This window comes from Naumovozyma castellii, chromosome 7 (genome assembly GCF_000237345.1).
Source record: "Naumovozyma castellii chromosome 7, complete genome".
NCBI lineage: Eukaryota > Fungi > Ascomycota > Saccharomycetes > Saccharomycetales > Saccharomycetaceae > Naumovozyma > Naumovozyma castellii.
Genome location: NC_016497.1, coordinates 627,735 through 652,632, shown reverse-complemented (window position 1 = coordinate 652,632; position 24,898 = coordinate 627,735). Strand labels below are relative to the sequence as shown.

Below are 24,898 nucleotides of genomic sequence, written 5' to 3'. Positions count from 1 at the left end.
GATGGGAGAGTGATCTCCATCGCCAGATTATTCCAGGTAATAGACGCCGCCTATATAAGTGAATTCTTTAGGGTGAGAACACTTCAAACTTAGGTGGACTTGCACAGTCGATCATGGCTGTGCACGTGGTTAACCAGTACGAAAACGCGATTTCTCAACTTCCTTGGTACGTATCTAGTAGGTTAGAACACAAATACTCGAGAATCTGTGTATATCATGCGTGACTGTTGATTGAGGAACGTGGTCTTCTGGAAGAATTCATAAAAAAAAATGGTATAGGTCTATTTCTGCCTTCTGTGGGAATTGAACCCACGGTCCCCGCATTACGAGTGCGATGCCTTACCACTTGGCCAAGAAGGCGAACAAAAACGATTTTAATATTTATATTTTGGCCGTCAGAAACTACCGGCACCCACTTGAAATTTCATTAAAACACATAGAAACTCATTTGCTGATAGGAATCATGTGATAGCTGTTTCATTTCGGTACAGAACAAAGGGTAATGAGGCATAATATCAAGTACATTTACAAGACGCTCAAGACGCCTCACTTTGTCTATAAGTATGGTGACGTATCTGAAAAGGAATTCCAAGAGTTGGGAAGAAGAATAGGGATTAATGCGGCTCGAGCGCAATATATGGATGCTCTACAGAGTTACAACACATTGTATCTGTTCAGTTGGCAACTTGAAAAAGATAGGAAAATTAACAGGGATTACTATTGGAACTTATTTTTTGAAAATGGATTTAAAAATGGAGGGTTGGACACAACTGCACCATCGTTGCACTTGCCAGAGAAGATCAATAATAGCATATTCCAAGAGTGTGTTGGTACCAAGTTATCTCCAAGCAATGAAGAGTACAGGTTGTTCTTACAACGAAATCCAAATATTGATTCCATTGAATCAACGCTTAGTTATGTGGAGGATAATCCTTCCAGTGAGTTAACTTTAAAGATGATGGGGCTATTGATTAATCCTGAAATAAATATTTCTCTCATGGAGACCATATCTTACATCCAACCATTTTTAGAAGAATCGAATAATAAGTATACAAATCTGGATTATACCAAATTGCTCGAACTTGCCAAGAATTCTTCGACAGAGAGGGATCCGAATAAATTGAAAGTGAAGGAATTATTGCATGGATTAGCCAGGAATGACTTGTCAGTACCCAAATTGGTAAAGAACGGTGATTGGTTAATTCTCACAAAGCCATGAACCAATTGACCTGGCATTATCCCTCTTGTAAATATTCGGTAAAAGGAAATAATGTGACCACTTGAAGATAGCATAACAAGTGATTTAAAGTTCTTGATCTTTTGAAGTGCAATAGTAAATGATCTGGGAAAGTTAACATTACATGCAGAATACCCAGGCAGTTATCTAAGTCTGTTTGGAAAGTCAATCAAATGGGACGGAAGCCCTGAATAAGAAACGCGACAGAAAAGTCTTCGAGTATTTTACCAACGGTTCTGAAGGAAACAAATCTAATATGCGGTCTTTCTACTTGCAAAGAATTTATATAGCCTATACCTTCATTTACTAATATGTGACATTTTCAACACATTCTAATTTGAAATTTCGGGTAACCAAATTTCCGAAATTTGCAATCCTCGTCTCTTTTCAGACAGATTAAATAGCTAGACTACGTACGAAATAAAATTGTAATAAGTAGACAGGGATTGAGTTACCAAGCATGCTATCATATTGGGCCATCCTAGCAACTGCATCAGTTGGTGTCACAGCCGAATTGACGCTGGATCCAAAGTTAAAATACTGGGTCTTATTACCCATTTCCATTGTGATGGTCTTAGCTGGTATACTACGTCAATATATCACTGTATTGATTACTCCAAAATTGAAAGGTCAGCCAAGGGTGAAACTCACAGAATCACAGTACACAATCAAAGCACAGGCATTACTAGCCAACGGATCCAATCTAAGTAAAGAATCCTTTGAATTGAGGAAAGACTATTTGGCTCAAGTGCTAACGGAAGGAAAATATCTTGCCATTGAAAATAAGGCTGATGCCCAGCCATTAAATCCATTGAATGATCCGACATTGACTGACTCTATGATGGCCATGGCGAAGGGTAACATGGCTAATTTTATTCCGCAAACTTTGATCATGTGGTGGGTTAACCATTTCTTTGCAGGATTCGTCTTAATGAAATTGCCCTTCCCTTTAACATTAAGATTCAAGGAAATGTTACAAAGCGGTGTCATGACTTCGGAATTGGATGTCCGTTGGGTTAGTAGTATTTCATGGTACTTCATTTCTGTTCTTGGGTTAAACCCTGTTTACAACCTTCTGCTATCCGAAAATAGCGATGATTCCCTTGGAATGTTACAACAGGATCCCATGATGGGTGCTCCAGGTGGTCCACAACCAGCTGATATGATGAAGGCATTAGCTAATGATTTAACCATCGCAAAACATGAAAGTTGTTTGACAAATGTTGAAGAAAGGGTGCTTAAATTGTACAGCAAAAAATAAACTCAAACAGATATATACAAATAAATACTATATTAGGGATAATGATATTTATCAATATGAGGATATATAAGAGCCTTTCCCGTTATTATTACTACGCACTGCCATATTGATCGTTCAAAACGGCAATTTTGAGATGCTTGAAAAATTCTTCTCATCGCAAATTGAAATAACACCAATATTGAATACATTGTGAAAGATTTCGATAGATATATATATTATTGGGACTACTTCAATAACTGAATATATTAGCACGATAGCTACTCCAGACGACCAATCAAGATAAAAACAAAAAGAAATGCCACTAAGTACTGTTATTTGTATCGGGATGGCCGGATCTGGTAAGACCACTTTTATGCAAAGATTAAATTCCCATCTTCGCAGCAAGAAAACTCCACCATATGTCATCAATCTAGATCCTGCCGTATTGAGAGTCCCTTATGGTACCAACATCGACATCCGTGATTCGATTAAATATAAGAAAGTGATGGAAAACTATCAATTGGGCCCCAACGGGGCCATCGTTACTAGTTTAAATCTTTTCAGTACCAAGATAGACCAAGTGATAAAATTAGTGGAAAATAAACGTGATCAATTTGAGCACTGTATAATAGATACACCAGGCCAAATTGAATGTTTTGTTTGGAGTGCCTCAGGTTCCATTATAACTGAATCATTCGCATCCACTTTCCCCACAGTTATAGCATACATTGTTGATACACCCAGAAACACATCTCCCACTACGTTCATGAGTAATATGCTTTATGCATGTTCTATATTATATAAGACTAAGTTACCGATGATTGTTGTGTTCAACAAGACTGATGTTCAAGATGCTGAATTTGCTCGTGAATGGATGACGGATTTTGAATCCTTCCAAAACGCTGTTAGAGATGATCAAGAATTGAACGGTGATTTGGGGATGGGTTCTGGATATATGAGTTCGCTAGTTAATTCCATGTCTTTGATGTTGGAGGAATTCTATTCACAACTAGATATGGTTGGTGTTTCTAGTTTCACGGGAGAAGGTTTTGATGACTTCTTGACATCTGTTGATAAGAAGGTTGAAGAGTATGAAGAGTATTATAAGGCGGAAAGAGAAAGAATTTTAAAGGCTAAAGAAGAAAAGGAAAAAAAGAGGAAAGAAAAATCATTGAACAGATTAATGAAGGATCTGGGTCTTGGAGAAGGGAAGAAAGCTACAGACGGGAACGAGAGTGATTCTAGCGCTGAGGTAATAAGTGATCTGGAAGAAGGTGAGGATGATGGTGTAGTAGAACGTGACGAAGACGAAGGTGTTGAAAGAGAATATACTTTCCCTGGTGAAGAAAGAACGCAAGGTGAAGTTAATGAAAGAGATACTCCAGATTTACAAAAGAGATATCAAGAAGCTTTAGAACGTGTCAGCAAAGAGGCTAGTAGTGAGACGGCTGAAAATATCGCACGTCACATCAGACAATAAATGAATAGCATATATAAGAACATATATTTTCAAGACTTATAGATATCTGATATCATTTTCTGTTTCTAGAATTAGTTTAGTGATAACAAATAGGTGCCGCTTTTGAAATAATGAGGTGGGTCAAACTTGATTGAACACATGCCAGAAGAGAGCCAATTGGTGATAATAATGCGTTTCCTATTACAGAACCAACAACTAATACCCCAGTAGAGTAACACCCCTTAAATATAGTGAGCCATGTTTCTATAGAAACTTGGTAGACCAATATTCTAAATGGGGGCAACTATTGTCCATCAAGGCAAAGTAGCGTAGTTAACGCACAACCTAAAGGGGACCAGCTGTGCGCGGTTATTCAGATCAACTCTGCAGCTTCAGGGATGCTCACAAGACCCAGCACAATGGTGTGAGATTCTGTTTCGTCACAGAAAGGATAAACCCCCAGAGAACCTTCACAGAAACGTAACGAGAGGATTAATTGACAATAATCTGCCTCGAGAAATTGATTGCTGAGTAATTACCACAGAAAACTCCGTACAAACTCCCTTCGATTTTTTTATTTTTTTTTTTTTTGCATGAAAATTTTTCAAAAAATCTTTTGTTCTTCAAGATGGAAAGGGCTATATAAAGTTGGAATAGGAGCTGTGATATTGTATCCATTGTTCGTCGTATTTGTCAATTAAACCTTGATCTAACTCTATTTGAAGCACCTCACACAACAAATTAACGAAAGCCATGTCCACTAACTTAGAAAAGCACTACCAAAAAGTTATCGATGAAAATAACTTGGAACAATTGAGAGATATCTTGGTCAGCAAGGACTCTGCCTTATCCAACAGATTCAGAGCTCTTTTCAACTTGAAATGTGTTGCTGAAAAGTTCGCTGTTGACCCAGTGGATGCTAATAAGGCCGTCAACTATATGGCTGAAACTTTCGGTGATGACAGTGAATTGCTAAAGCACGAAGTTGCTTACGTTTTGGGTCAAACCAAGAACATGGAATCTACCACCATCCTAAGACACGTTATGTTGGATGCCGCTCAACAACCAATGGTTAGACATGAAGCCGCTGAAGCTTTGGGTGCCCTAGGTGCCGAAGTTGCTCTAGATGATTTACAAAAGTGTCTTGACAACGATCCACATCCAGCTGTTAAGCAAACCGCTGAATTGGCTATTGCTAGAATCCAATGGGAACACTCCCCAGCTGCTGAAACTGAAAAGTTGCAACAATCTTTGTACGAAAGTACCGATCCAGCCCCACCATTGGCTTTAGAAAAGGAATACAATGTTGCTGAATTGCAATCTTTGCTAAACAACCAAGATAAGCCAATGTTTGAAAGATACAGAGCTATGTTCAGATTGAGAGATCTTGACACTGAAGAAGCCATCCACGCCTTGGCTTCTGGTTTCAATGACCCATCTGCTTTGTTCAAGCACGAAATTGCCTACGTCTTTGGTCAAATGGGTACCCCATTGGCTGTTCCAGTCTTGACTGAAGTCTTGGGCCGTATGGAAGAAGCCCCAATGGTTAGACATGAAGCTGCTGAAGCTTTAGGTGCCATTGCTACCCCAGAAGTTGTCCCAGTCTTGAAGAAGTACTTGGATGATGAAGTTGATGTCGTTAGAGAATCTGCCATCGTTGCATTGGACATGTACGCATATGAAAACAGTAACGAATTTGAATATGCTCCAACTGCTTAAATATGAAATATGAGTAACAGGATCCTCTTCCATGCATCAATCAATAAACCAAATATTTAATTCAATATAATTCCACTTAAAATATGTTTACTATAAATATGTCTGTATTTTAACCATTAGCATTATACATTTAATTATTAATTTCACCTAAAGTTTTATCTTGATGTAGTAGTTTTTACGCAGTACAAAGTATTTAATAGCATTAGCATATTTTTCATTTTCAATTTTGACATTTGAAGATCTTCCATTGAGGTTCAAGGGAAACTAGCAAGACCAGATATCGAGATGCAAGCACCAAAAGAGATAGTATTTGTCACAGGTAATGCCAATAAGCTGAAGGAGGTCAAGATGATCTTGGCTCCATCGGAATCAGATCCAACACCATCGTTCACCATCATTAATGAGGCATTAGATCTAGATGAATTACAAGATGTGAACCTCGAAGCCATAGCTCTGGCTAAATGTAAGCAAGCAGTGGCCCATTTAGGAGAGGGTCATCCAGTATTTGTTGAGGACACAGCCTTGCGTTTTGATGAGTTCAATGGGTTACCAGGTGCCTATATCAAGTGGTTTCTCAAGAGTATGGGGTTGGAAAAGATTGTCCAAATGCTACAACCTTTCGAGAACAAGGGAGCGGAAGCAGTTACTACCATTGTTTATTGTGATTCCAAGGGTCAATATCATACTTTCCAGGGGATCACAAGGGGTATCATCGTAGATAGTCGTGGACCTACTACTTTTGGATGGGATTCCATTTTCCAACCGCTAGAAAGTGACGAGAAGACATACGCTGAAATGGAGAAAAAGGACAAGAACCTGATCTCACAGCGTGGTAGAGCCTTCGCCCAATTGAAGGACTTCCTATATCATCATTCTGCCTAATTATCGTTATTTTATAGATCCTTATAGTGAAATATGTATTATCCAACCTTACACCGCACACAACGAAATTTTTTTCATCTTTGTTCCAATGAAGAAAAAAAACGTAAAATCATCTTGAAATTTGACATGGAAATGAAAGCCACATAGATCTAAACTGCATTTTTCCTGAAAGGATACCAGATAAGGCTAGAAGGTAGACACCATTGTTAATTATTGCAGCATTCCCTATTATTGATAGAAAACCCGCCAATTTTCAATTATTGCTCCGTTCCAACCTTGAAGAAGAGTAGTTTGTTTGATACAATAATACAGCCTAAGATCATCACCATTGCCTTTTCGCTCAATCTCCTCTACCTGCATTTTGTTTCTAATAGATCTTGAGCCAGCATTATTTTTAATTTATTTATAAGAAAGTTTTTCTGCTTTAAAAGTTCCATACAAGTTAACATTCTCATTAGCATTCAACCTTATCCGCCTGATCATCCATCATCATTACCAAAAATAAATATGTTACAAAGGATCAGAGATGCTGTTACTATAGCCAATAATCCAACGTCAGATGCAGAGACTAAGAAACAAGCATTAGAATTCCTAACACAGGCTAAATCGGATGCCAATGCAGCCCAATTATTCTCGTCTCTTTTGAATGATGGTGCAACCGATGATTTAACTAAATTTGTAGCTCTTCAAGTGCTAAACGATATAGTTACGGAGTCCTCCAATAATACTTCACAACAATCCTTGATTTATATAAAGGATGTCGTGGTGGAGCTACTACGAAACAAAGTGACTAATAACATTCGAAATCCAGAATATTTTAGAAATAAAGTAGCCGAACTAGTTACAGGATTGTTCTATGCCATGTATGGTGACGTCAATAATAACCATTGGGTTTCATTTTTCCAAGATATGATTTCATTTCTATCCATAGAACCATTGACAAAAGCGCCATCACAGGATTTCTCACAATTAGGTCTTGATTATTTTTTAAGAATATGTGGATTTATTAACTCAGAAATTGCAGATCAAACCTTTGTTAGATCAAAGGATATTCAATTGAAAAATAACAATATAAAAGATACCATGAGACTAAACGATATCCATAGACTGGTCACCATATGGCTAAATAGTTTAAAGACGTTAATACCGCAGCAGCAACAACAGCAACAGCAAAATAGTACAAGTTTGGCAGTGTTGGCCTTATCATGCATTGGCTCTTATATATCATGGATAGACTTGAGCTTGATTATCAATCCTGAATATATTTCCGTTATTTGTAACTTCTTAGATTTCCATGGTACAAGAATTGCCTGTGCACAAGCATTATGCGAAATTATTGCCAAGAAAATGAAACCAATGGAAAAATTGACTCTATTAAGCATGTTAAATCTAACAGATAAGGTTGCTACAGTGGAACATGATGATTTGGAAGTGTATGAGCAACTAGCAAAATTATCATCATCTATTGGGTTAGAACTTGCAATCGTATTAGATCAGTGCAATGATGGAGAACCAACACCAGAATTACAAGAAGTTGCAATAGCGGCGGATCAACAAATTCTAACTCAAGTGGCACCATTAGTCTTTAAATTCATGTCTCATGAATATGACTCGGTAACTCAGCAATGTTTTACATTTATTTCTCAATATTTATCATTTTTGAAGAAAGTATTTGCATTAGGTGGGAAACCAGGGTCTGCTATTGCAATAGTGTCAAGGAAACAGCCGTTGGATGCACAACATCAAGAATTTATCCTCTCCTTGTTAAATATTTGCTTCAAAAAGATGAGAATCGATGAATCATCTGATGAAGATGCAGATGATGAAATAGAAGAATTCATGGAAACAATAAGATCCAAGTTGAAAATTTTTCAAGATAGTATTGCTGTAATCAATCCAACATTATATTTAGAAAATTTGTCAAACCATATTCAAACATGTTTAGGATGTCCTGATTGGCGTGATTTGGAATTAGGTATCTACCAAATGCATAATCTAAGTGAAAGTATAAGAAATAATCTTTTCGGTCTCAACAAAAATGAAATTTCAACTTCCCAACCTGCAATGGTTATGAGTAAATTTATGGGTATATTATTACAAAATTCTGCAGTATTCCAAATGGATAATCAATATGTCGAAATTCTTTTTTTTGAATTAGTAGTCAGACATAATTCATATTTGTCGGGCGAAAAAGATGAAATAGCCCTTTTGAATATCTTTTGTAGTAATTTCGGGATGTTTAACAAGAGAGAAAAAGTAAGGCTAAGAACATGGTATTTATTTTCAAGATTATTGAAGACTACCAAGCCGAAATTCCATGTTTCAATACTTTCTGAGATTATAGCTAAGATCAGTCCGTTATTACCAATTAAAGTTACAAGTGTTAATGCTGATGGTTCCGAAGATGACACAACGTTTGATAATCAATTGTACTTATTTGAAGGTGTTGGTTTGCTAATAGGAGCAAATTGTGATTCAAATTATGATCTCCTTGACCAAGTTTTGACACCATTATTTACCGAATTGGAAAGTTGTATCTCAGCACAATCACAGGCACCAGAGGTAATTTTACAGTGCCATCATATATTAATGGCAATTGGTACGCTGGCAAGAGGTGTTCATGGTGGACTAGTTCCTGAAAATCAGGTCAACAATGCTCTGGTCTCAAAGAAATTGATTGAAAGGTCTTTGATCGAAAAATTCTCCAACATAGCAGAAGTAGTACTGGTAACTTTCTCATATTTCAATAAGCATGAGAACATTAGAGACGCATCAAGGTTTACATTTTCTCGTTTAATTCCAATACTAAATAATGAAATGGTTCCCTTTGGTAACAAGCTAATTGCATTGTTCCTAGAATCAGATCTTAAAATGTTAGAAATGAACGATTTCTTGGGTTTCCTAGGGCAAATGATACATATGTTTCGCAAAGATGAAGGCTGTTATCAATTATTTAACAATCTTTTAACTCCAGTTGTTTCAAAGCTACTTGTGGTTTTAGAGGGAATCGAAAATGAAAGGACCAAAGAGGCGGATAGTTGGTATACTAATTCTAATCGGGAAAATGGTAAGAATTTGGTCTTGACTGACTCATTCAGAGACACGATTATACTTAAAAAGGCATATTATGCATTTCTCCAATCATTTATTACAAATTCTGTCACGTCACTGTTGCTAACGGAAAAGAATAGACAAATACTGCCTACAATTCTAACAGAATTATTAACCTATAGTCCCCAAGAGGTGCAAGAAACATCTGCTATGAAATTGGCGCTTAATGTGTTAGTAAATTTCGTAAAATTTTTTGGTTCCGGTAAATGCACAGATCCTAACGATGTTCATGCAGCTAATATCGAGAGACTAGATGGCCTAAATGAATTCTTCATATCAAGAAGTATTCCTTTGGTGTTTGAAATTCCTTTTAAACCTGAATATAAGTTCAATGTCAAAGAAGGGAGCTTTCGAATTGTAGCAACAGATCTTTCTCGTCTTTTAAGAGAAGTATACCTACAAAGTGGAGGAGGTTCTGATATAAATTCTAATCCGTGTTTAGCATATATGGTCAACGTGTACCTTCCACAGATACAATTCCCACAACAATTAATTGTTGAGCTCGTCGAGACATTAATCACGTCGGACCAAAAGGCATTCGAGAAATATTATATTAATCTAATCACTAAACTTTCTTCCTGATGTCTGAGGTATGGATTGAGCTATTGTTTTTGGTGGAGTAATGAACTCGAGGGCGCCCTCGAATGGATCAAAGCTGCAAATGAACCCAGGCTTATATACAACACGTCAATATATTTAGTACATTTATAAAACAGAAGTTCTTAATATTAATACTGAAGCGTACTTATATAAAATAAAATGAAGCTAGACGCACAAAATATATCTATTGAATTACCAGAAAGGGCACCAACCAATGTAATGTTGACAAAGGTTTTCTACTGAAGTTGCTTGTTGAATTAGTTTTTCAACTTGCTTTGGTACATCTAGTTCCTTGAAGCGTCCAATATCGTTACCAGTTAATTTATCTGTAATTCGTCTTAATACCAACATTGCCCTTGCATTTCTAATAGCATTACTTTGTTCTATTTCCATACGTGCAGCTTCTTCGGCGGAAATCATATTCTTTCTCAAAAGCTCGTTAGGATTAGCTAAAGGAAGATCGATACCTGTCTGTTCAGCTATTTTTTCCGTGGGAAGATCAAAACCCCAATGAATTAAAGGATCGAATGCAAAGGCTTCTAAGATTGCCATCAATGATTCCTTATTGTCTCTCAAAACTCTCATAACGTTTTCACATGTTATTCTGAAACTCCCTTCAATTCCACTAACTTCCATGGCGTAAGTTAACATTCTCGTTAATCTAAATGGTACCTTTTCGGGGAACTTCTCTCTTAGGATTGCAGCTTCGAAACAGTCTCCAAAATCGATATGAATTACCTTACCTGTAAGTCTATCAAGCATCAAATTACTTGGGTGACGATCACCTAATCCGAGAATATAACCAGTCATTGACATGACCGCTAATGATCTTGTGTAAGTTGTTCGGCGTTCTAACCACGATTCTGATGATCTACTTTTGAACCATAGAACTTTGTAAAGATCTTGCCCTTGTGTGTTATTGAGAGCATATGTAAAAACCTCTATCTTTTGTAAAAAGGTTAATGTATCAAAATCTGGAGCCATTTGTAAGATGACCCAATGTTCAATATTGAGTGGAATTTTCCTAGCTTCACGATACTCTTTAATCAGAACATGGAAGGTATCGCTGTTGGGAACCCAACCTAAAATACCTGATTTAGGTGATAATGGGATTGCTGGGTATTGCTGGATATCTAAATGACGACGGAAGCATTCGGCATCATTTTGTAGTAAAGTGTTTACCAAACCAAAGAGTTGCATGACCAAGCTATCTTGTCTAATGTCTTCATGACCCTTTAAAATGTACTGGTACTCTTTCCCATCATCACCATTAATTGTTAGTTTACGAGGTCTTTGTTTAGAAGAGATCACGGTGAAAACTGATGAAAATGACGAAATTTTAACGATTCTTTTATTAGGGTAGTATGTGCCTGGTAGAGCTAGTTGTAAGTCATGGGTTGCGTACAGTTTGGGGGAAACATGTTGCAATTCGAGTGTTTGTAACTGAGGTAGTTGTTTACTAATCCTTCTGAATACATTATAGTAAATATCCCAGGCTTGATTCAGATTACTAGTGTCATTAGTGCGCTTATAATTCAGTACCCATTCATATGCATTTTTTAGATCCCTTCCAAATGCATTTTGGAAGGAGATCTCACGTATTGTCTCGGGCCCGTGGTTTAACAATGCATGAAGAGGTTCTAAGGATGCCAGCATTTTCTCGGTATTATGTTCTCCAAAAAACTGTCTACTTGCATCTTCTAAACCTTCATACCATAGTTCATGCCATAGGACGGCTACACGGATTAGTTCTGTACTAACTAGTTCGGCTTGATCAACAAGAATAGGGCTGTGCATTCTCATTTTTTCTATAATAGAGAGGGCAGCTTTTTGGCGTGATACTGATTCAGACTTTATAGCGACTGTCAAGGGGTAGACAAGTGCCTGTGGATGAGCCTTTCCCAGATCCGACAATAAAGAAAGCAACGACCTACTAACTATTTGGTTAGGTTGGTGAATACGAGAGATTAGCTGAGGAAGTACTTCAAGCCATGTGCCGATTTTAATCATATTAAATCCTTCGTGCATGGCTTGAGTAGCTTCGGGTATTCCACCAAATGTAAACCATAGTGTCAGTAATCTCAGTGCATCCTGAAGGGAACTAGATTCCGAAAGTGCTATCGAATGGAAAAACCCCTTTATAGCTGGAACTACATGTCTATGAATCATTGTTGCAGGATAATTGTTCTCTTCAGTATCAAATGTATTCGCACCTATCATACCGTTTTTGAATTGATCAGCGCCATTTAAGGGCATATTTGTGGCTGTTGTATTTCCTTTTGGGCCTGATGTTATCATAGAAATAACCTCAAAGTTTGCTAACGCCCAATTATGCCAAGCTTTGTACCACGTATCATCGAAGTGAGTAGCTAATAGATACGACCCTAGAATAGCATCCGGATTTTTAAGTCTCCATTCTGGCTGGAGAACAACTCGCCATTCACCTTGTTTTAGAAAGCAACGAGCCAATAGCTTAGTGTATTCTTTAACATCCTCAGGTGCTATCTTACTATTTTGTGGAGAGCTCTGGGATATCATATTACGAGGATCCAATCCAAGATCATGAGCCATACGTGATGTAAACTTTATAAGCTGTTGCAAAGCCTCAGATTGAGAGCCAGTTGCCCATATGTATTTAAGTTGGGCATAAACAACGGGAGGTAGCGCCTTTGCAATATTAGGATGATTTGGATTTCCACCGTCTTCGAATAATGACGTTAAGGCTTTCTTTGCCAAACCTAATCTACCTGATTTTCTGCAAAGATTAGCAAACTTAATCCATATCTGTACATCTTGCTTTGGTTCAACAACTAAAGATCTGACTCTTAATACTCTTTGCCAGACATCAACATTCTTCTGGCAACCAAGTAGTCTCTTATTCCACATCTCTCTCATTAATATTCTTTTTTCTGAATGTTGAGGAAGCTTCTTATAGCCAATAATTTCTTCTAGTTCAGAAATTATTTGGGTTCTTACTACTACATTGTATGCTCGATTGTAACTTTCATTGACTAGGGCAGAAAGTTCCGTCACAAGCAGATCCCTCGCACTAAATATATGTTCCTCTCCTTTCTTGAAATTATTTCTATGTAGACACAGTATAGCATCAAAGAATTCCTTATCAGGAGATTGAACTTTCATGACATTAGTGTAGAGCTCAATTTTATCCCACTGTCCTAGACCCCACGCTGCTCCTGCTGCTAATGGTGCCATTAGTTTCTGGACGTTTGGTTTTGAAATTTCCCATTTCTCTTCTGCAAGCTCAGAAAGTTGAACCCACTCTCCAAGGGCGTGCAGTGATCTCATTTTACCCATTGTCACTTCAATTGTATCCTCTCCAGCTTTTTCACGCTCTGTGTATGCTTCCAGAGCATCATCCCATCTTTGAAGCTTTTCATACCAAGTTTCCTTCAATTGCAGATCGTGATGTTGTTGCGCATGTTTCAAAATTCCAATAGCAGCATCAGTTTGGTGAAGTTGATTATTTATACTGATTAACGCCTCAATAGTTGAAGTTGATGGTTCCTGTAAAAATTCCAATTCTTTGTAGTGCAATGCCTTGGCAAATGCATGGCATTTTTGTGCATACTTCCCTAATGTTTCAACCGGAATTGGCAATGGCTTATCGTCATGTTCCATAAATTCCACTAAGTTTAATAATATTTGGAAAATTTCTGGCGGATTTTGGGGCGATCGCAACGCAGTACAAAGTGATTGTATCAAATCTTCTTGGTATTGGCTATATAACTCACTCCAGCAGCTCGAGAACGAAGCGTTAAATAAATCTTTTGCCAATGGATAATAGATACCTACCAAATTAGAGCATGCCCTAAGTGCAGGTGAAGGTGATTCTCGTAAGAGTTGGATGGATAGCCTTCTGATCCATTCCTGCCAATCTTCCTTAGTCCGCTGTTGACTACAGTCCCACGTGTTTTTCAAAAGAGTTTGGTTTACAGGTAACTTTTTAAGAGCAGTTTCAACATCATTAATTGGTTTTGAGGGGACATCGAAATCTTTATCAAAAACAATATTAGTTGGTAATCCTTCATTATTTAACAGTTTATTAACAAGTTGGTCGTAAATTGAATGTTGAATATGATTCTTCATTAAGGTCTTGTTTAGCACTGGAATAAAGACAATAAAGTCACTACCCAGTTGAAGTAAAAATAGGCACACTGTGTTCATTGTTGTCCTTGTCAAATCGGCTTCACCTCTATTCAGCAATCTTATCAATGTTTGGATGATTCTTGAAGACATTTCAGAGAGGTTAATGTTCTTGGCTAGTTTTCCCAGTGCAATTACTGCAATTTTTCCCAAATTTCCAGGAGAGTATTCTGATATCCTTACGACTGTCGGTATGATCAAATGAGTAAAATCTTCAAGATTAGAACCAAATGCCACCAAGGACTTCAAAATTCTTATAGAAACAATCTTTTTGTTGGATTTATCGTTTTCAAGCACTGGTAAAAAGAAGGTAAGCGTTACAGGAACAAACTTTTTGAATTCACTATCGATAGACTTAGACATAGCTTCAATAAGAGAAATAATCGTTATCTGTAGCTTTATGATAGGAAAGAAATCTTTGATAACTTCATATATTTCATCAACATGCGGTTTGATGTGCTGCTTAACAATAGACACCAAAAGGCCCAATTGTTGAAAATAAAATTCCAGTAAAGAAGGTGTGCATGAACGCATAACTGAAATTATGCCTGGCACTATCTGTTTTAAAAATGAAACGCAACGTAGTCCCAGGCTTTGGAATATGTTCATAATAGCTTGAATAACCGCTGTATGATGAGAAGAAAGAGATGGATCATGGAGAATTTTCAGTAATGTATTTATCACAACTGTTGGATAATATTCCTCATTTGAGGGTGACATTCCCTGCATGAGTAGCGCTATATCAATGGGAGGCGCATTTTGTTCGACAGAATTCTGAGAATTTGATGCAACCTCTACTTCTCTGTGTTTGTACGGGTCTAGTGCACCCAAAGTACCTAGTAAATGAACAGTCTCCCGACGAATATTTTGACTACTTTCAGATTTCAGAATATTCAACAAAACACCTAGAAGTTCTGGATAATCTAATAATGGATCTATTACATATCCTGCAGATACTGCCAACTGACCTAAGGCTTTCAAAGCTGCACTCCTTTTGAATGAATTGGATTGATCTTGAAAAGTAGTAATGATCAAAGGCATGAGATCAGGCAAGTATTTTTTTATGTCCTCGCCACTAACAGCAGCGAGTTCTCCGATAGCTTTCAATGCTGTCGACGCTACTGCTGAGGATGTGTCATTTGCTTTAGGAAGTAAAATATCGAGGATAGGCTCAATGTATGGTTTGGTTACGTCTTTCCCAAAATGGATTAAGGTATATAACATGGTTGCACTCTCTTCTTTCTTCCTTGGCATAGTTGAGTACTTCAATTGTGTCAGTAATTCTAGTAATGTTTTTCTCAACGAAGGCACTACATAAGCTGGATTGATGGTCGTAAGTCTACCAATTATTTGCACAGCTTCTATTTCAATTGCAAACATTTCGTCGTTTGCGGCCATAAAAAGTAACCTCAGATTATCAGGTTGCCCCAGCTGTGAATTAAAGGCGGGTACCAGATGTTGTAAAATTTCTAATCGTATGTCAGGTATGGGATCCGTTATGGCAACTGTTAGTAATTTACTGAGTACCTCAGAAACAGAATTCAGTGCATGGAAAGAGGTTTGTTTGCAAATAGTATCTTTGGCGAAGATGTCGCACGATGTCAAAGCAGCTAATTTTCGAACATGGAAGTTCTCATGTTCGATGTATGAAATTGTTATAAGCCGAACAAATTCGGTCAACGAATATTTATAATTTATATTTTGGAGCATTTTAAGTGCCTGTGACAACAACTGAGCATCTTTAACGTCATCATTAATTTCTCCTGTTTTCACCATGACTACTTTATTCCTCCATAATCGAGCTTTCTCCATAGAAAGAGGTTTCAATGACGTTGGTGATCCAGGATGACTATATTTCTCCCCTGAAAGGTACATACACAGTAGATCTAACAGTCTTAAGTTGATGGTGGGCTCAAGTGCTGGTATTCTTTCTATTATGATTAATAGGGTGTTTTGCATATAATCAGAAAGGGAACAGGACAAAATTTGATCCAAAAGCCCTTTATTTATGTGTTTTGCTAGAGCAGGCCCCATTGCAATGGTCAATTTTCCGATGCAATAGAATAATTCCCTTTCAAAAGCTTTCCTGTGTTTGTATTTTGTCTGTAATCCATCTCTAACATTGTCCAGTATGGGTATTACATATGGGGCAATACTTGAGCCGACTTCAGATGATATATCTCCAATGGAAACCAAAATGGCGGGTTTATCTGCAGTATTTGCCGCACTGGAATTTGTATTTTTTAGGATTCCAAGATAATGAACCATAACTTGATCAAGATATGATTTGGTAAATAGTTCGGTATTAAACGATGCCAGTAGGGGTAATATTGCATATACTTCTTTTCTAATAACGTCATACTTGTGGTCTTTATATTTGATTGTCGACCGATATATTTCACTGAACTTTCCATTTAAGTATGAACCTTTCAATGTTAATAGTTCCCTGTATACTAGCAATGTAGCATGTATGGCTTCATTAGTATTAAGATTCAATCCTCTTGCGCAGCCTTTAAATAACTTCAAAAACCATTGTTTTGTTAATGACGGATCTCTGTTTTGTATAATGGTAAGACATTTACCTAATATCAGGGCAGCATCCATTCGTATAACCAGTTTAGTATCTCTTAATGCTCTCCATATATTGTCAAGGATTGAATTGACGTATGGGTATAATAAATATGGAGAATTATCAGCCAGTGCAGATATCAAAAGTAATGCCGCATGCTTACTGTATTCTTGTTTAGAGCTGGAAGCTATGTTGTCCGGTGATGTTGTTAACCATTCAAGAGCAATTTTAACCTCTGAATCAATGAAGTCTGACGTGAGTGTTCCTCCAGGTATTGCCAACTTTCCTATGGTGTTTGCGGCAAGTCGCATCACATCAATATCGCTCGAAGGTATTAGAACTCGCAAGTAATTTGCTAATCTGGATGTTTGATTTGGTAATTCCTCTGTATGTGAATAGAAATTGATAAGTGTATCTACAGCTAGGATACCACCTATCTTTTCATTCGGATCTGAGCTATGGATAAGTTCAAAAATCTTGTTATTTAAACTGTTACTAAATCGTTGAAATTCTTCAACAGATACTTCCCTCGTTAATGAAGTTAAGGAGGTATTCAATTCATTTGCTGCCGCTAGTCTCTCCTGGGATATAGGGCTCTTTATTTTCTCGAAGATTAAAGTAAACTGAGAAAGGCTTGTATCTAAAGCGTTGACCGTATAATCATTTTCTGAAAAGCCATTTGCATCTGTTCCTGACTGCAATGCCACTCTCCGGGGATCTGTGCCGACAGTAACTGCTGTTGCAGATTGTGACGATAGATCATTTTCGGAATGTGATTTAGAAGATAGCTTCTTTCTTTCTTGGCTTTTTGCTTCCACCCTTTTTCTTAAAGAGAGCATGTGAGAAACAATTGGACTAACCAGTAGTTGTGGTAGTAAATGTTTTGGCTTATCTTCCGTAATATTCTTTTACTTGCTATTTCGTTTCCTATTTAGACCTTGGAATTACCTAAGCTTCATTGTACATTAATTTCATAATCATGTTAAAATTACCCCGACATATTGGAATTAAGATTATGTAAGCACAAAATGTTGGGTCCATAATAATACAATTAATAAAAATATCAATGTATTCCAAATACAATCCCATCCTGATTACCTTCATATAAAAAATTTGGTACCTAAAGTGAGCGTACACTTTTTCTCATATACAATTTGAATTTAGACTAGAGAACTACTTGTCCATTGGAAAGAAGTCAATAAATAATTAAAGTAGATTCTTAAAGTACAGGTAATTTTATATTTAAGATGCTTGTGTAATTTACAAATATATATGACATTTAAATTATTTTGTGTTCAATCAAGTTGCTGGAAGTCAAGAACGGGATCTTTTTCAAAGATTTGAATTTTCTTACCCTGAGGAGCATCACAAAATAGATCAGTCCCTATTTGGTTCAAATCTACCGTATCTATTACCTCTCTTTCGTAATCAGGGTCAGCTGTGGGAAATTTAAGTACCTTTGTGATATTGAATAAGCTGAATTGTTTGTATTTCAAGGCTCTCGTAAGATCCCAAATTTTCTCGACGTGCTCGATTTGAACAGATCTTTCGATTTCGGACAAATCTGTCTCATTCATTCTTCTTTTCAATCTGTCATACAGGTGTCTCTCATAATTGAAAATAATTGGATCTTTTGCAGGGGAGTTTAATATTGGTGCTACATTCATTCTAAGATCATGTAAATAAACTCTTTTTTCTTCAGGTTTTAGCTTCTCACTGTATTGGATATCCAGCTCTTTTAATCTATAACTTGTTGCATTAAATGTGGTGAATATTTTGGCTAAGATATCCACATAGCCAGCTTTTTGGAAATTCTCATATATGATTTTGATATCATTGAATGAGATATTATTCATAGATTCCGAATTTGGTAATCTTGTAAAATAAGAAGAATACCAACCCTTGATATTAGTTGCCTTGTCGACATATTTTGATTGAATCCATGATCGAACTTCTGGAATCCATGACATCTTTTGGAATGTAAGGAATGAATATTCTTTAGGGACTCCATACTCGTATTTTAGGTTCTGAACATATTTATTAGGTATTAGCGCCGGGACACCATGGAAAACTGTGTTTATTAAAGGTGTCACTAATTCCATGTTCATAAAATGGTTGTTTCTACAATTGAAAAGATGCATTTTTTTGTTAACTTCGTATCTTTCTCTTGGATTTAAATTCCTGGAGGGAGAGTTACTTTTAGGAATTTCCTCAATTTCCTTCTTGAGTGCATCCTTTGCTTTATTTAGATCATCACTTGAAAAATCCTTTCTGTGATCTTCAATGTATTTCACTAGCTGCGTTGCATTTAATCTAGTAAGATCTTTCCCATCAAATGAAGATAAATCTTTCAAAGTAGCTTCGTCATACTCCTTTTTCTTATTAAGATCAATTTTCAATTCCCTTGCTTTCTTCTCCATATAATCTTTCAATTTGTCCTTTGGTGGTGCATCAGATACACTTAATCCTGTAATATCAATGTATAATCCAGTATCCACATCGACTAATCTAGCATCAATATTATTTCTACCATTACCATTAACACGGACTGTCAAAGAATCACCAACATCAACAATGTATCTCCCATTCCCCTCTCTTGGATCTTCCAAGATTAAAGACTGATTAAAATATTGAGCCATCAAATGCAAATGTTTAATTGGCATTTGTAAATCGAAATCGTTATCCCAAGGGAAAGAATGACCATTATAGAGATAACCATATAAAGTACCATGGCCCAGCCATGAAATTAACCCGTTAGCTCTCGTAAATTTTTGGAATGTTCTAATCATAGAATTTAATCTTCCAAAATACTCTTGATCATCATTGATTAAGTTATCACTATTAAAGAATCTTTTATCTCTATGATGACCCATACCTTTGAATTGTTGAACTGAACCTGCTTCATCGAAGTATTTAGATTGTAAAGCAGGTGATATAACGACAGAATGTCTTAGGGAATCTAAATATTGCTTGAAATGAGGGGAAAGGTCGGATTCAGGAATTGATTCTAATTCCTTAATTTTACCTCTGGCATCGAATTCAAAATCTTCAGGTTGTAAATGAATCAAATCAAACTCGAAGAATGATTTATCGGTTTCAGGAATGTCCAATTTAAAAATTCTTGCAATGTCTTCATTAGTGATAAAATCATGAAATACTTTATAATGATTGAATACAATGTCACGATCAAGATCAGGGTCCTCTACTAACGCCTGCTTTCCCAATCCTGCTTCGTTGACTAATGGATCAGTGTTAGGGACTTCTTTAATGAATTCTGGAGATTGCCATTTATCCTTGACGAAAGTATCTAACAGATTAGATTCAACTAGATTCAAACGGCTTTCCTGTTGTAGATTAACTTGGTAAGCATCTGTATTACCTACCAATATCGTCAACGATAGAGGATGTCTAATAGTGGACAATATATAATTTCTTGCTTGTAACTGATACACTTCAGGTCTCAATTTGGAATATAACTTCTTAATATGGAAAGGAGTTGTGAATCTGTGGTAACTCTTATCAGTCACTGCAGTTTCATTTTTCAAATTATGATATGTATCCTTAGGATCTATAATTTTACAAAGATCGCTTATTCTGTCCACACGAGTGGCCACTTTCCTTGCTAGTCTATACCATTTGGGGTAGTTATATTTGACTCTATCATTTAAGAATAACGGTTCATCGATTTCCTTTTCAATGGAAGTTAAGGTTTCAATATCGAATGCTGGATTGAATAAAAACTCACATCTAACCTTGTTCTTTTCCAATGAGATCAGTTTATTCAATTCATGCATATCTGTCCAATCGTACCATGAGAATGGCATTGTAACTTTGTGATAAAGTTTATTATAAGATGATGAGTTTTTATCATTTTCATCGTTAGTCGATGATGAATCATAGATGAAATTACTTTCATCATTCAACACAGAGGAGAAATCTTGAGTTAAAAGGTAATTTAAATAAACAGACCACGATAATCTTGGATCAAAATCATATAATTTCAATTCATCAGTGGAGTTTAGTTTTTCACCTCTATGAGGGCCTATTTGTACAGTTAAAAGATTGTCCTTTAATGTATAATCATCCACCCATGATGATTTGGTATCGAATTTAATCTTTCTGTATAGGGCAGCTGCATAACTAAAATCGTCATCCATGTTTAATTTTTCAGAAGATATGATGAATTCAGATTTCACATCCTGCTCCTTTCCTGATGAAGATGTGGAGGAAGAGGAAGATGGGGAAAATAGTGATGGGGCAAATGATGATAAAGTATCCATCAGTGTGTTACCAGAATTGGACAGTAACGGGATGGCAAATAATGATGATGAAGATGACAACGAGTTAGTTGTTGATGAAACTGAGGTCGAATTATAAGTAGACCATATGACTACAGTTATGATTAGTTGTAAGAATATCAGTGTGGTAAGGATCTGTTTCATTCGAGTGGCATCCAGTCTCGATATCAGTTTGATTACATATCGCATGCAGCGCTTCGAGATACTCGTCTTCATGATAAATATTCGGAGACCTCGAAGGTTGTGTTTATTGTTGGAATTATGGTTAGCAAAGTGTAGGAACGATGCACACTAGACGATAGTTCTTATAGTTGTAATGCTGTTGCAACGTCTTTATGGACGAAAGAGAATACGGGGATCAGAAGCTCTCGAGGAGATCTATCTATTTTACACGTCTGTCATTTATTGTTCGGCCAGCAAGTTTCTCGAGGCTCTACTACCAACAAAAGAAAGCGGAAGCCACGCTCAGATATGGCTTCCCTCTCACGGCAGAAAAAGTGGCATTTTGTTTCTTTTGTGGGACTTGTACGGTGGATTCTGTGCGCGTTTCATTTTCGAGAATTTGGCGCCTCATAAAAAGGCTTAGCGGGTTAAGGGTATCGATCTCAGTTTGTTAATGAATATAAAGAGGTGTATTTAAGGTATATATGCGTCTAATGAATGCTGGAGATGTGCGTTGCTCACGTCATATTCTTGTCACGCTGCTAACCACATGCAGATGGTCATGGATCAGCTTCTTTCTCCTTCTGGATTGACCGCTATGGATGGATGAAGCCGTAGACGATATGGAACTGGGTCCTACAGTAGTCTTAGTGAAGGTCGAGGAACTATAGGTCGATCCGATAGATAGATCACTAAACTTTCTCAGTGGTGTCATTGGTGATTCTGAACTTGATGTGTGCGGAGTAGGGAATCTGTTGGTGCTTAGTAGTGGAAGCACATTTGATTTCTTCATAGTTGTAGTTGTGGATCTGTAAATGTCTATTTCCTTGAGCGACCTCTTCTCTTGCTCATCTTCATCTCGATCTTCATCCAAGGTGAATAAAGCTTTTTCCTTGTGGTGGTGCATTATCAGATTTGGAGATGCAGCGATGTCAACCATAGATCTGGGCTTTATAGATAACTTCCCAACTAAGGATACATTGGAAGCTGCAGTTTTGGATGATGACACGGAAGAACAATCTTCACTATCGATCCGTTTAGGATCTATAAGAGAATCTTGACGTTTGGTGAATAAAGGATCCGGAAGAATACAAACCTCGTCCGGTTCCACACAAGTATCTATCGCAATAAACCATGGATCCATGAATAGATCATCCATTGTATACCTAGTTTCAACATTGGGATCTGCTAACCTCCATGCCACACGCGATGCATTCGTATCTTTAAAATTCCTAGCAAGGGAGTACTCACTGCCTGGTCCTGGTTTATACCAATGCTTTTCTCTAAATCTTGGGTTATGATGACGAATAAATTTTTCGTAATTCATTTGATATTCTCTAAATCCTGAATCCTTATTACATGATTCCATAAATGGAATCATACCATTAACTAGAGTCATTAAGATTATACCTAGAGAATAACAATCTAATTTCAAGGGATTGTAACGTTTTTGTAATGTTTCAGGATAGCCCTTCTTGGAATCGAACAACATAACTTCAGGAGCAGCGTATGGTGCAGAACCAATCATACCAGCGCATGTCTTAATGGGGCTTTCAAAATCATATGGATCCTCATGATACCAATCAGAAATACCAAAATCTGTTAATTTACAAACACCATCTTTTGATAATAATACATTTTCAGGTTTCAAATCCCGATGGGCAATACCTTGATCATGCATGAATTTGACCCCTTGCGCCACCTGTTTAAAGATACAAAATTTTTCACCGAGTGGAACGTTTCTCCAACCAGTCTTTTCAATCAATTGGAATAAATCCTTACTACCTAATTCCATAACAACACCCCATCCTCTACTGGAATATGATGAAGTTGGGACTTTTACCAAACAGACTGTGTTAATGATATGAATATTTTGGCCCAAACTCAAGTGTTTCCCAATAATATATTCCTTGGAGCATCTCTTATAAAATTTCTCAGGAGTCTCATCATATATCATGTTTAATTTCTTCAAAGCGTAGACATCTTTCCTTCTACGAATAGATGCCACTTTTTTAACTTCGCTAGATCCACCTGATCCAATAACTTTTTTTTCCTCATCAAAGACAAAATTCTCGTTAAGTAACACAGAATCCTGTTGCATTTCACATGGAAGGAAAATATTAGGGTCAGCGATGGGCAATGGCAATAATCGTATCTTATTATCCCCATCTTGTAAATAAAAACTTAAATCTGTGATGGCGTCAGCTCCTTGTGGTTTTTGGTTCAGCATCCTACCATTAGCACTATATGAATTTGAATTCAAACCATATGGATTATACGTTATCTTATCAGCTACTGTCTTGGGTTTCCTCTCCGTTGGAACCTTCTTTGGTTCCCTTGCAACCTTTTTTAATGGTACATGAGCAATCACTTTTTCATTCCCAGTGTTATTAGCGTTTTTTCTCTTTGATGAAATGGAAGACGATGAAGATGAAGCAGTATTAGAAGAGTGTAATATCTTCTTACCCAGTAGCTTCAAAGCGGCAAATGATGGATTCTTCGAAATCGGATTGGATTCTTTTGTCCTTGACATTGCGATGGCAGCCATTACTTATTACCTTTCCCCAATATAGGGTAAATTTATGGGATCTGAGCAGTTTTATCCTAGGGTGTATGGGTATGTGTGTGCAGTTACACCTGAAATGATGTAAAAGCAGAGTTGATCAAACAAATGTTAATGGAAACCAAAACTAAGTATATTAAATATACCAGGGGAGGGAGTTACAAAAAATAGTCCTTTTAACGATTTAATTTAACACAAACGAATGAAGATTCTTACTTCAGCGAGTAAAATGAATCGAAATGTAGCGAGGTATTATTGTTTTCCCACCTATTATCGTGCACCTTGGTTAATTAGCAAAATAAGGATAGACAGACTTGTGTTCATAACACTCCAGTCCTGAGAGAGCAACCTTTTAAGATGCTTGTGGTGTAATGAACTGGAAGGAAACAAATAAAACTGAATTATTTTTTTTTCAAACACTCATTCTTGGCAGATATTTGTTCCTAACGACATATTTTGCCCGCATCGGATGACGGATTCGGGAATTCGGAAGCGCACGTTGTGTAATAAAATGAGCCATTAATGAATAAATCCTTCACAACTTGATCAGTTTTGCCTTTCTTAATTCGTGAACATATGCGTTCGTAGTTGTTCATAGGTCCGATCTAGGCTCCGGGGTTCTTTCTCTGGGGTCCCAGTCGTCCATTATTGGCGGAGTAGTATGACGTACTTGTTGGGGGTGACATGCATGGGTGACACGGCTAGTTACTCCCCAACATCTATAAACTTTTAAACAATATGAGGGTGTACAGATTCCCCCAATGCAGAAGCCAAGAGGCTCGATTTCCCAAGCTACATTGTAAATCATTTGTAAAAACGGTGCATTGGTCCTCCGATTTTCTCTTGTTTGCCAGTTTGGTAATTTTTTTAATTAGCTAATTATGATGCCATCCA

The 24,898-nt window shown here is 37.0% G+C and overlaps 9 protein-coding genes and 1 non-coding gene across 10 annotated transcripts; 6 read left to right on the top strand and 4 right to left on the bottom strand.

The window, feature by feature from the left end:
* Positions 1-288: 288 nt before the first annotated feature.
* NCAS0Gtrna9T lies at positions 289-360 on the bottom strand. Its single transcript has one exon. It is a non-coding gene; the product is annotated as a tRNA-Thr (tRNA).
* A 142-nt stretch (positions 361-502) lies between these two features.
* On the top strand, positions 503-1,219 carry CBT1 (Cbt1p; the record flags this gene model as incomplete). The annotated part of the gene is made up of 1 exon (XM_003677541.1): positions 503-1,219. One exon carries the CDS (start codon positions 503-505, stop codon positions 1,217-1,219), a length of 717 nt encoding a protein of 238 aa, XP_003677589.1.
* Positions 1,220-1,697: 478 nt separating this feature from the next.
* EMC3 (ER membrane complex subunit EMC3) lies at positions 1,698-2,498 on the top strand (the record flags this gene model as incomplete). Its single annotated transcript, XM_003677540.1, has 1 exon — positions 1,698-2,498. The coding sequence occupies one exon, from the start codon at positions 1,698-1,700 to the stop codon at positions 2,496-2,498; it is 801 nt and encodes a 266-aa protein (XP_003677588.1).
* A 295-nt stretch (positions 2,499-2,793) lies between these two features.
* Positions 2,794-3,957, top strand: NPA3 (GTPase NPA3; the record flags this gene model as incomplete). The annotated part of the gene is made up of 1 exon (XM_003677539.1): positions 2,794-3,957. One exon carries the CDS (start codon positions 2,794-2,796, stop codon positions 3,955-3,957), a length of 1,164 nt encoding a protein of 387 aa, XP_003677587.1.
* Positions 3,958-4,689: 732 nt separating this feature from the next.
* LIA1 (deoxyhypusine monooxygenase) lies at positions 4,690-5,655 on the top strand (the record flags this gene model as incomplete). The annotated part of the gene is made up of 1 exon (XM_003677538.1): positions 4,690-5,655. One exon carries the CDS (start codon positions 4,690-4,692, stop codon positions 5,653-5,655), a length of 966 nt encoding a protein of 321 aa, XP_003677586.1.
* Positions 5,656-5,940: 285 nt separating this feature from the next.
* On the top strand, positions 5,941-6,537 carry HAM1 (nucleoside triphosphate pyrophosphohydrolase HAM1; the record flags this gene model as incomplete). Its single annotated transcript, XM_003677537.1, has 1 exon — positions 5,941-6,537. The coding sequence occupies one exon, from the start codon at positions 5,941-5,943 to the stop codon at positions 6,535-6,537; it is 597 nt and encodes a 198-aa protein (XP_003677585.1).
* A 507-nt stretch (positions 6,538-7,044) lies between these two features.
* On the top strand, positions 7,045-10,230 carry LOS1 (Ran GTPase-binding protein LOS1; the record flags this gene model as incomplete). Its single annotated transcript, XM_003677536.1, has 1 exon — positions 7,045-10,230. The coding sequence occupies one exon, from the start codon at positions 7,045-7,047 to the stop codon at positions 10,228-10,230; it is 3,186 nt and encodes a 1,061-aa protein (XP_003677584.1).
* Positions 10,231-10,440: 210 nt separating this feature from the next.
* NCAS0G03440 (phosphatidylinositol kinase family protein) lies at positions 10,441-17,820 on the bottom strand (the record flags this gene model as incomplete). The annotated part of the gene is made up of 1 exon (XM_003677535.1): positions 10,441-17,820. One exon carries the CDS (start codon positions 17,818-17,820, stop codon positions 10,441-10,443), a length of 7,380 nt encoding a protein of 2,459 aa, XP_003677583.1.
* Positions 17,821-18,276: 456 nt separating this feature from the next.
* Positions 18,277-21,495, bottom strand: MNN4 (Mnn4p; the record flags this gene model as incomplete). Its single annotated transcript, XM_003677534.1, has 1 exon — positions 18,277-21,495. The coding sequence occupies one exon, from the start codon at positions 21,493-21,495 to the stop codon at positions 18,277-18,279; it is 3,219 nt and encodes a 1,072-aa protein (XP_003677582.1).
* A 469-nt stretch (positions 21,496-21,964) lies between these two features.
* Positions 21,965-23,989, bottom strand: PTK1 (putative serine/threonine protein kinase PTK1; the record flags this gene model as incomplete). The annotated part of the gene is made up of 1 exon (XM_003677533.1): positions 21,965-23,989. One exon carries the CDS (start codon positions 23,987-23,989, stop codon positions 21,965-21,967), a length of 2,025 nt encoding a protein of 674 aa, XP_003677581.1.
* Between the last annotated feature and the right edge of the window lie 909 nt (positions 23,990-24,898).